Below are 11,772 nucleotides of genomic sequence, written 5' to 3'. Positions count from 1 at the left end.
GCCCGTGTCAGCTTCTGCCCATGCCATTCTTCTTCAGCTTCTGCCCGTGTCAAATGACACTGGCCGCGTCAAACGACACTGGCTGTCCACATTGTCTTCCACTCTTGTTCTAATTCTCTTAGAAACTTTCCTATTTCCTGAAATCAATAAACACTACCAAAACAAGTCTTAAAAGCATCTAATTAGCAATAAAAATAAACAAGAACTCATTTGCAAAATGTGAAGAAAACTAAATAAAGCGATTGAAAACTAAACCATGATGTTACCGGAATGAGCGATTTCTTACTAAATAATCGATGGAAAGTAAGTAAAATTGGTGACCGATCACAACCCCAAACTTATCTCATTGCTTGTCCTCACGCAATGCATGAATAGACAAAACTGAGGTCACCCCTGAATTAAGCTTACCACAATACAACCGTGCTTTTCGCAACTCAACTTTCACCATTCCGGTCAATCTTGTCGATTTCACAACCCGAATCGCCCGCTTCACTATCACATCAAATTACCACTTCACCTGTAAGCTTTATCACACATCTCACCAATTCTCTCGGGGTTCAGAATAAAAATTCACTCACAAGTTCATAATATGTAATACCAACTTTTAAATTCGAATATATTCTACTTTCATACACAAACACTTTGCACACACTTTTTGAGGTCTTTGGGTTGAAACGGGGCTTAGGACAGGTGGGATAAACAAGGAATAGGATATGCAAGGGGTGTAGGCTCAACATTCGTGTTGTTGTTCTTGTTTTAGTGCTTCGTTTAACATCATGGGATTCAATCACACCATTTCTACTCTTTTTCTTCACTCAATTGTTGCTTTGAGCGTATGCTTTGGCGAGTGCTAATTCCAATTCCTCTCTCTTTTTTTTCATATGCATTTTGATGTCTCAACACTTTTTCTTCTCTTTTTTTTTTCAACACATATATTTTTTTTCGCACTCGCCTTTGTTTTAGGCGTACTACCCCAAACCTATGATTTTGCACTGATTTAACAACAACATCAAACACTTATGCTGAGCAGGGTAGGAAAAGAAATTGAATTTAAAGATTTTTTTTTTCTTTTTGGCCAAGGGTTAATAGATGTGGTTAACACAAACAAAGGATACAGGCTCAAAGGGGTTTGCAAAGGATAAACATAATACAGGGTGGCTGGAAAGGCTCAATGTTAACACAAACAACGTGCCTCAGTGTGTGTCAATGTGTAGTGTCATATGAGTAGAACATACGCAAATTCAAAGTGGTAAAGTCATACCTGACTATTCTCTCATGATGATGCATATTTGGCTTTTTTGAGCTCTCGCATTGTTGGGCATAGCTTACAAGATCCATAGTATTTCTTGTGTGATGTTGCTTCTTTTTCGGTTCGTGTATGCCAACTTTCAATCTCAGTCCGGTGTTGTTAAGTTGCGTCCCACAATAATTTTTGGTTGTATCAACTTCCAGGGATGCCTAAGGTGCAAGCTTGGGTTGGATCTTTCATCCTTTTACTACCACTCCATCAACCATCCGGTAAATCACATCAATCTGTAACACATGGTAGACATAATAGCATAGAATTACTAGGAACAAACACAAATAACCGAATCTAAAAACTGAATGCAATAAAAACCTCCCCACACTTGAACCAAACATTGACCTCAATGTTTAAATTCGAGATAGCGAGGGTGAACTCACAGAGGGTATTGCGACTCCGGCTGCCGCTTCCTAGCTTTCACCAGAGAGACCCACTTTTTTATTTTCTGACAACAAAACAAAAAGTAAACTGCATTATGAAAACTGTGGGTTGCCTTCCACAAAGCGCTTCGTTTAACGTCGCATGGCTCGACGGTCCATTCCCTTCTATTATGGGGGATACTTCCTCTTCCACACCATGTTGCTTGTCCTTTCCGCAACCCAGAACTCATCTAGATTTAAAGGATGGACCACTTTTTGCTTCAAGTCACTTTCAACTTCCATCTCCTTGTCTTGATGTTCCCTTTTCTTTCTTTCCTTGATTTCTTTATTGGACTTTGGAGTTTTTATATGAGATGTTGCCACCTGAGAGATTATGCTTGAGACCCTTTTTGGGGTTGGTTCCGATCTTTTGCTTTTGCCTACTATGTGGATCATTCCAACTGAAGATTGATTATCTCCACTTTCACCTTGCTTCTTGGTGTCTAACACTTTCAGAGTTATTTCTTCATCAAAAGATTTCAAAGTCAGAGTACCTTTTTCAATATCAAAATTGCACCAACTAGTGCGCAAGAAAGGTCGACCCAGAATAATAGGGGTCTCTTCATCTTCAGGGATATCCATTATTTCAAAATCAACTGGAAAAACAAATTTGTCAATTTCTACCAATACATCTTCTGCCACCCCATATGACCTCTTCATGGTGTGATCTGCAAATTTCAACTCTGTTCCTCTTTCATTCACCTTTTCAATACCGAGCTTTTTGAAGATAGATAATGGCATTAAGCTCACACTAGCACCCGAATCAATTAGAACCTTCATGAAAGTTCTGTTTTTTATCGTGCACGGTATTGCAACTGATCCAGGATCTTTCTGCTTGATTGGTATTCTCTTCTCTGGTGAGATTGCACAACATTTCTCCTTCTTAACTACCCCTTCACCCCTTGTTGGTTTCTTTTTAGATATCACTTCCTTCATGAATTTCCTGTACATTGGCATCTTCTCGAGTGCATCAAAGAATGGAATATTGATCTCTAACTTTTTGAAGTATGTGGCAAACTTCTCCAAGTCTTTCTCTTTTTGGTCCTTCTTTGCTACTCGAGAAGGATACGGCAACTTAATCAATGGTGTCGGCTCTTTTTTCCTTCTCTCTTCAGTTGGCTTCACATGTTGTATCACCTCCTCTGGCACTTTCTTATTTTCATGCACTTCAATATCTACTTCGATGATATCATCATACTCGATTTCATTTTTTTCTTCTGGTTTTGATCTCCTCTGACTTCTTGTTGAGATGACATTCACATTCTGATGCTCCCTTGGGTTTGTAACAGTTGCACTTGGTAAGGCACCTTGTGGTTGAGCATTAGCGAGTTGTTGTGCTATCTGACTCATCTGAACCTCAAGATTTTTGATGGATGCACCCGTGTTTCGAAAATTACTCCTTGTTTCTTCTTGGAATTGGGAGCTTTGAGCGGCCATCTTTTCAATGGCAAGTTCCCAATCTGCTTTTCTGGGTACCTGTTGTTGGAATTGTTGTTGTGGAGGTTGTTGATATGGTTGCTGCTGTGGTGGCCGATACTGTTGTTGCTGAGGTTGGTATGGTACGATCCCTTGCTTTTGGTCATTCCCTTGTTGATCTTTCCAAGAAAAATTCGGGTGATTTTTCCATCCCGGATTGTAAGTATTTGAGTAAGGATTATTTTGCTTCAGAAAATTGATCTCTTCTACTTGTTGTGCGGTTGCAACACAATGTATAGCAAAATGAGGTCCCCCACAAATTTCACAATTCACTGCTTGAATCGGTTGAATTGGTTGAACCTGTGCTACCGTTTGAGTATCCAGGGCTATCTTCTTCAGTCTTCTTTCTACTTCAGTTGTAATTTGATCCTCCATCTTAACCACTTGATTTGCCAACTTCAGATCGATGATTCCTTCTGGTTGGCGCACACTACGGTCATATAACTCCAAGTGTTCATTTGCAGCAATGGCTTCTATAATCTTCTTAATACCAGTGGCTGTTGTAAAATTTGTTGAGCCACCAGCAGCTGTGTCGATGAGTTGCTTAGTCTTAATTCTTAGGCCATTCACGAAATTTTGCATTTGTTCAGTTGCATCCATATTGTGTGTAGGACACGCAACCAACAATCTTTTGTACCTTTTATAAGCCTCCCCAAGTGACTCCCCTTCCTTCTGTTTAAAATTAACTATGTCGTACCTCTTGCGGATGTACACAGATGCGGGAAAATACTCGTTGAGGAAAGTAGTCTCCATTTGCTGCCAAGTAGTAATGCTCCCAGCAGGTAAAGAGTAGAACCACTCTTCAGCATCCTCTGATAGTGTAAATGGAAACATCACTAACTTTTTGGCTTCTTCAGAATGCCCCTCAATTTTTAGGGAAGTAGTCATGGTCAGAAATCTCTGTAGATGCTTATTTGCATCTTCATTGATTTTTCCAGAGAAAGGTCTTCTTTCGAGTTGTCGGATAGTTGAAGGATGCAACTGAAAGTGGTCGACGTTGACCGGTTGATTAACTATTGTCATCCGGCCAAGTGGTGCATTCGCTCCTCCATAATCACCTAAAAGTCTTTCAACGGGAGGTGGGTCAGCCGCCATAGTTTCAGATTCTGAATCTGACTGCTCAAAAGGAATAGATTGTGTCTCTTCGTTTTCAGATTCCGAAACTATGGGTATTTCTTCGTTTGCCGCTAGTCTTTCTTGTCTAATCTTCCGGAGTCTTGCTCGCAATGATCTTTCAGGTTCTGCGTCAAAAAGAAATTCAGCTGAGGTCTTACCTCGCATAAAAAGATTAGACGATAGTTAGTTAGGAACAAAACTTCAACAAATAAATAGGAATGCAGAAAATAAAATTTTGGTTGCAGAGCAACAAAATTTCAATTGAATAATTAATCACTTTTATTTTGGCAGTCCCCGGCAACGGCGCCAAAAACTTGATTGGAAAATTATAGCAAGTGCACTATTTTCTCGATGTAGTAATAATTGGGGTTATCCCCAGTGTCGATCTCTTGAGGACTGCGTAGAAATTTAAGTGTTTTAACAAATTCAATTGAACAAAAACTCCTTGGTTTGTTTCAATGTTGTTTGCAAAATTATAAAATATGAATAAAAAAAATAACAACTAAATAAACTTGTATTAGACAAATAAGAAAGTAATGCTAGGGGATTGTGTATGAAATTCCTTATAATAACAATACTCTTAAAATTAGCCAGATCATCACTAATTCATATCATCACCAAATTTTGAGTGAGACTTTCCAAAATTCCTTTAAAGAAAATCATTTAATATTTCTTTTATACCCAAATTCCTTCGTGGTATAATAAGAATACTAATCTCTTTGTTTCAACAGAAAACTTACGGCTACAAATATATATCTCAATTCCTTGATTATACAGATTTATATTTTTATACAAAAGCATTAACCTTGGTTTTCCAACCTAACATTAACCATAAATCAAAACCTTATTTTCCAATAATGGTTTGCATTAAGAACACTATATAAAAAGATGATAGTGAAAAAGTCATGAAATTACTAATAAAATAAGCAAATTGTCATTACAATAGGAAATCAGGGACACCCCCCCTAGCATTGGGGGGTTTAGCCTCTCATGTTCATGAAATTAAAAACAAACATAGTGAAAGAGAAAATCATTACAATATAATTAGGATGACTTTGATCTTCAATAGCTTCCGCGGTTGAGAGATCTCCGTTTTCCCAACAATTGCATGTATCTGCTCTTCTCCCAAATTGTACGTGAAAATAAAAATTCAATTGCCAAAAGATGCCCTCTTCCCATGAAAAATAGGTTTAAGTAGTGATACTATGTTTCCATCTGGTGCAGAATGACAAAATTGCCCTTAATGAGTCCAAAGTGAAAAATCAGCAAAAAGCTCCAATGACTCACGTCCACGCTGACACGGCCGTGTCAAATGACACGGGCTGCCCATGTCAGCTTCTGCCCATGTACTCTTCTTCAACTTCTGGCCGTGTCAAATGACACTGGCCGTGTCAAATGACACTGGCTGCCCGTGTCAGCTTCTGCCCATGCCATTCTTCTTCAGCTTCCGCCCGTGTCAAATGACACTGGCCGCGTCAAACGACACTGGCTGTCCACATTGTCTTCCACTCTTGTTCTAATTCTCTTAGAAACTTTCCTATTTCCTGAAATCAATAAACACTACCAAAACAAGTCTTAAAAGCATCTAATTAGCAATAAAAATAAACAAGAACTCATTTGCAAAATGTGAAGAAAACTAAATAAAGCGATTGAAAACTAAACCATGATGTTACCGGAATGAGCGATTTCTTACTAAATAATCGATGGAAAGTAAGTAAAATTGGTGACCGATCACACACATGTGAACATCATTACTCTGAAAAATCATCAAGTGTGAAGAAAAACTCGCTAAAGCAAACTTTCATATTCATCCTCTGAGTTCATTATTTTGTACTTAATCTTAGTGAAATATCACAGTTGTGATTACAACTTTCTAGAAGCAATACTATACACTGTCACCAGAAGTTACGTGATAATTGAGTCCTTGAGAGACCGGTTGGGTCAAAAGTCTCAAGAAGTCTAGGACTAGTTGAGTCTTAGAAGTTGGTTAGTCATAAACAGTTGGTTTGTGCAGGATTGTTAGTCACCAGCAGTTTGGCTCGTGCACTGTATTGTGAGTCACGACAGTTGGTCGTGCAAGTGTAATCAGGTTCTGATTATAGTGGATTAAGTCCTCGTTGAGAGAGGCAAATCACCTTGTTGAGGGTGGACTGGAGGTAACCTTATTGAGAAGGTGAACCAGGATAAAAATAACTGTGTTCTGTTCGTCTTTCATTCAAGTTGTTAAAAGAATCACTTATTCAACCCCCCATTCTAAGTGTTTTTCTCAACCTTCACCCTATATTTCAGATGGTTGGCTGCCAATTTGACCATCATTGTTCGTTATCTTCCAGAGCGCGTTATGCGGTAGTTCGGCTACTGTCAAACGATACCTCGCCACCCTTCTGTCTTCACTCCTATCGTCATTACCCGTTGGCAGATAGATGAGGTCTTTCCATACTAGGAGAATCACATGGTTCCTGATGAGGTTCGGGCGACGAGATTTGAGATAGACTGGAGCTGCGCCGACAGGTACATCACTTGGTACTTCACGGTGCCACACCCTTGCATGATAGCCATTGCAGTGGGATCACCACTCAGACCAGCCCATGAGGAGATCGTGCAGACTTATCAATCTCAGTTGGACCACACTGAAGATGTTCTTCCTCGCTGCCGTGAGATACTTGACATGGCGCGGGCAGTCATTGTTGATTGTTTCTTTTCTGAGGGGTCTGATCACAGGTGTATACTAGATGCTATCATTATAGTGGAATATGAAGCATTTTTGTACCGTCAACATTGTACTAAGACAGGTGAGGCACTTGACGGTAGAGACAGAGTAGCCAACAGACGACGTGGTGGTCACAGAGGCGGGGCTAGAGACAGAGGAGTGGTGGAGGATGTTGTCTGACACACACAGTAGTGATGCTTGTGATTTTATTGATGTTTGTATTTTGATTACATTTTTGCACTTTATTTTGATTATGTATTTGACACTATTTGGATGATCTATACGATGTACTCTTTTGTTGTACTATATTCTATTGCCTTTAAATTACACTACTTTGATGTACTATAATTTGATGTTTCATTTTTGTTAAAAATATTGAAGTGAAATAATACTGATTTAAAATATAACATAAGGTTCCGTAAGTACATCTACAAAACACTCTATTTTTAACATGTTCCGTAGATATACCTACGGAAAAAACCAAAATATTTAAATTAAAAGGTACTTTCAAATATGTATCTACGGAATCAGGAAAAATAATTGAAATTTCGCCATATAATTAAGAGATTAAGGGATATGAATCGAAATTTTCTCTAAATTAATATTCAAAGTAGCTTTTTTTTACACATTAAAAAAAATAGGGCAAAAAGGCACCATAGTAATTGACAAAATAGAAAAGTAAAAAAAAAAAAAAAAAAAAAAAAGTGAAGGACATGAGTTGGTGGGTTTGGTTGGGCGGCGAATAGCGAATCTGTGGGTGAGTCGGTTAAACATATTCCTTCATTTCAACTTTCAACAACAACAACTATATTATTATTATTTTATTACGCCCAATAAATTAAAATTAATAATATAAATATAAATAAAATAATTGGAACCTAAAACCCTCACTCTCTCTCTCACTTCGTTAACACTCACATCGTTTTTTCCGCTTCCATCTCTAACCAGCGCCACCACCATCTTCTCCTCCTCTGTAAGCTCTTCAATCATCCTCACTTTTTCTTAACCATTATTTTCTGTTTAATATAGATTATTATTAGTATACTCTGCAATTTATCTCAACTAGTTATAGTTCTTCATTAGATCAAACCTTGATCAGGGTTTATCTTTTTTCATATGTTTTTCATGAATCTCATAGTTTTCTACCAAATAGTATCTTCAGTTATTCATTATATCCTTTAGGAACTTGGATATTGCTAATTATTCTTGAAACTAACGAAGAAATCTCTTTTCTTTATAACAAAAACCCCTTTAATGGGGGGTTTTGGGGTTTGATTTGACAACTCTAGGGTTTTTGTCATTTTGTGCTTATTGTATGTTTTTTTTTGTTCGTTTTTTTGCTATTGTGTTTGGCTGGGATTTTGATCTCGTTGGAGATTTCCCTGCAAAGACACATTGAAGGTGTGCCGGTGAGGTGCGGATCCGGTGTTCTGCGTTGGACATGTGTCTTTCGAACATCAATATGTTCGACACAGAGCCCCAACTCGCGTGGTTACTTCCATTACTTTCATTTAAAAAAAAATTATTATTGGTGCTCTGTGTTGTGATCGGTGTTTGTGTCGTGTCTACATCCATGTTTCGTAGGGGCAATTGAGAATTATTATTGGTGCTTTGTGTTGTGATCGGTGTTCAGTGTCTACATCTGTGTTTTGTAGGAGGCAATTGAGAATTATTATTGGTGCTTTGTGTTGCAATTGGTGTTCTGTGTCTACATCAGTGTTTTCGTAGGAGTCAATTGAGTGGTGTCTTAGAGTATGTATTTAGGACTGGTTATGAAAGAGTTTTTCTTTTATGAGCAGCAATTTGTCATTAGAATATTCTCCTAGCATAAGATTAGTTATTTTGTTAGTTAGGATGTTTGGATTGTAACCTTGGAGCTTCGAGTGAAGAGCAGAGAGTTACAATCTTGCTTCTTCTCATACAGCTCCATAAAACAATAGCCATTTATAAAACAGGAATGGAACCAATTTCATTCTTTGTAAACTTTTATGGCATAAATTTGTTCAACATTTTCAACAACATTGGTATATTAAATTAGTTTACGGCTTGTTTTAGGATTAAAGTCTTTTTCTTACTTAACTACATTACATTTAGCCACTATTATGGTAAATTAAAAGCTTTTTTGGTTTTATATATCTGCAAGCATGCAGATGAGAGTTGAAGGTTTTTACTAGTATTTTTTTCTTCACCAAAGTTTGAATTCTGGTTCTTTAACCCTTAGCTCAAACCAGTTAAGCTACCCAACCCCTTGAAATAAGCAAAGTGTTAGAAACTAAGACCTGGCTAGCGAAACAATAAATGCTTGGAATTAACTGCTACTGTGGGAATGTGGCCACATTCTGCTTTTTTCAGATCTAAGGGTGTAAATCAATAAACACTTCTCGCCCTCTTCAGTAATTAAGTTTCTTTTTCAAAAGAATAAGTGTCAAAAGTTATTGTTCAAGTTTGCATGTTGAACATGTGTGAATCTGATACGACATTGTAATAATTGTATGGCATGAATATATAAATCAATTTTCCGATGCTTCTAAGAAATTGTCTTGCGATGATTTGGAAGTAGTGAGTTACAATTGGAATTCTGTTACCAACCAACACTTATAGCTAACCTGATAGGTTTAGGCACAAGATTAGTTTTATATCTCTAACACCAACTAACACTTATAGCTAACCTGATAGGTTTAGGCACAAGATTAGTTTTATATCTCTTAACACCAACCGACACTTATAGCTAACCTGATAGGTTTAGGCATAAGATTAGTTGTGGATATTAAGGGTTGAATTGGGTTTACAATATTTTATTCATGATTATATATAATCTATTGGCTCTTGTTGTGCTTTGTATAATAAAACAACCATTTTATTCTGTTAATATTAATTCTATTATATCGATTTATTTTCAGGGAAATAATGGCATCCATCTCAACTGTGAATGTTTCTCCGCTATGCATGTTTCAACCGGCAAGCCGCGTCCAATCGACCAGTGCTACCATAGTGAAGTGCCCTTCCTCTTTCGGGTCCATGAGAAGTGTCTCCAGTTCTTTTGGCTTGAAGTCATCCACTTCATATAGAACAACTGCCATGGCTGCTTACAAGGTTAAGCTAATTGGACCAGATGGAAAAGAGGACGAGTTTGAAGCCCCTGATGACGTTTACATCTTAGATGCAGCGGAGAATGCAGGAGTCGAACTCCCTTATTCGTGCCGTGCTGGAGCGTGCTCTACTTGCGCTGGAAAGGTTGTTTCTGGCTCAGTGGATCAATCTGATGGCTCTTTCTTGGATGATACTCAACTTAAGGACGGCTTTGTACTTACCTGTGTTTCATATCCGACAGCAGATTGTGTTATCGAAACTCACAAGGAAGGTGAACTTTACTGAGAAATGGTGGCTTGAAAGCTGAAAACCATTGCTTGAGGAAACTGGGAAGTTAAGGTTGATTTAGCAGCTGAGTTTGCTTGTTCTGCTTTAGAATCATCTATCTTTCTTTTAGCATTACTATTAGTGATATGGGATAATGGATATTTGTTTGTGTGTGCAAGCACCGGAGTTTTAAGAAGATGGTAACTTCGAAATTTAAATGCATCAAGGGTGTTTCATAATTGGTTGAGAAATTTCACTTTCTTTTTAAAATAGACAAAATCTATCTTGATACATGCATTGTCAATAGCCTGCTATTTTAACTTAAACTCAACTTATTCCTTAATTGAAAATGTGACAATCTTCAACTAGGGAATAAGTTGTTCTAGTTTATTTTTTTGGTCGGTCTAAATTAAGGTAAAACAACAATCAAGTCTTATCCTATTAAATGTGGTCGGTTATATGAATTAACTTCTGTTATAATTTTTTTTTTATATTTTAAGAAATTTTTTAATAATTTTCTTTAGGTCTTTTTGTACTTTTAGTTGTTTGATTCATGTTAATCTAATTTACTTTTCTTACCATATTATCTACAAGTCTCCTCTATATGCCTAAGCCACCTAAGTTGATTTTTCGTTTTTTTTACTATAGGTGTTATCCCAATACTCAAATGTTTTCATGGTTGATCTTATCATGTTTAGTCTTACCACATATCCACCGGAATATTTTAATCTCTTCAACATTTGTTTTGTTTTCACGTTGATTATTAACTCTCCAATATCCTGTCTTGTACAATATCGCGGGTCTGACTGCAGTTCGACAAAATTTGACATTATTAAACTTTAGCAATACATTTGTGTCACATAAAATTCTCCAAGCCATTGTCCATTTTAACCACCCCTCTTGAATTCGATAGTTTACATCTCCTTCCATTTCTCAATTGTTTTGTATACAAATTCAAAATATTTAAGCCATGTGACTTGTGGGATGATATGTTCTTTAACTTTCACCTCTAGGTTAGAAACACTTCTCCTTTTGTTAAAGTTACATTTCATGTACTCTGACTTACTTCTGCTCAGGTGAAAGTCACGTTTTTGTAAAGCTCGTCTCCAATCCTCCAGCTTCTCATTTAAATCCTCCTTTTAATCTCCAAGTAGGACAATATCATCTACAAAAAACATACATCTCAGTGTTAGCTCTTGGATGTGTTCCGTGAGTACATACAAAATTAAAGTAAAAATGTAGGATTTTAAGGTTGACCCTCGATGCAAGCATATTATAACAGGAAAATCGTCTGTATTGCCAATATATGTCCATACACTAGTTGATATCTCTTCATACATATTTTTTTGTAACACCCACATAAAATACATATCTAGAAAGTATATATATAT

The 11,772-nt window shown here is 37.1% G+C and overlaps 2 protein-coding genes across 2 annotated transcripts; one reads left to right on the top strand and one right to left on the bottom strand.

Moving 5' to 3' along the window:
- Window positions 1-1,851: 1,851 nt before the first annotated feature.
- On the bottom strand, window positions 1,852-4,086 carry LOC131604987 (uncharacterized). Its single transcript, XM_058877394.1, has 3 exons — window positions 3,199-4,086; window positions 2,436-3,072; window positions 1,852-2,318 (listed from the first exon to the last, which is right to left on the bottom strand). Exons 1-3 carry the CDS (start codon window positions 4,084-4,086, stop codon window positions 1,852-1,854), a joined length of 1,992 nt encoding a protein of 663 aa, XP_058733377.1.
- Window positions 4,087-7,848: 3,762 nt separating this feature from the next.
- On the top strand, window positions 7,849-10,620 carry LOC131601829 (ferredoxin, root R-B2). Its single transcript, XM_058873726.1, has 2 exons — window positions 7,849-7,997; window positions 9,925-10,620. The coding sequence occupies exon 2, from the start codon at window positions 9,932-9,934 to the stop codon at window positions 10,397-10,399; it is 468 nt and encodes a 155-aa protein (XP_058729709.1). The 5' UTR covers window positions 7,849-7,997; window positions 9,925-9,931; the 3' UTR covers window positions 10,400-10,620.
- Window positions 10,621-11,772: the final 1,152 nt, after the last annotated feature.

This window comes from Vicia villosa, linkage group LG5, assembly GCF_029867415.1.
Source record: "Vicia villosa cultivar HV-30 ecotype Madison, WI linkage group LG5, Vvil1.0, whole genome shotgun sequence".
Classification (NCBI taxonomy): domain Eukaryota; kingdom Viridiplantae; phylum Streptophyta; class Magnoliopsida; order Fabales; family Fabaceae; genus Vicia; species Vicia villosa.
This window is presented reverse-complemented; position numbering and strand designations above follow the sequence as displayed.

What these genes read in the sequence shown, in the direction of transcription:
- LOC131604987 (XM_058877394.1), bottom strand. Translation starts at nt 4,086, where the DNA reads ATGACTACTTCCCTAAAAATTGAGGGGCATTCTGAAGAAGCCAAAAAG. An exon ending in AACAACAATTCCAACAACAG is followed by an intron (nt 3,073 to 3,198) that starts GTACCCAGAAAA and finishes CTTGAGGTTCAG; the next exon opens with ATGAGTCAGATAGCACAACA. An exon ending in ATCTATCTTCAAAAAGCTCG is followed by an intron (nt 2,319 to 2,435) that starts GTATTGAAAAGG and finishes TTGTTTTTCCAG; the next exon opens with TTGATTTTGAAATAATGGAT.
- LOC131601829 (XM_058873726.1), top strand. Translation starts at nt 9,932, where the DNA reads ATGGCATCCATCTCAACTGTGAATGTTTCTCCGCTATGCATGTTTCAA.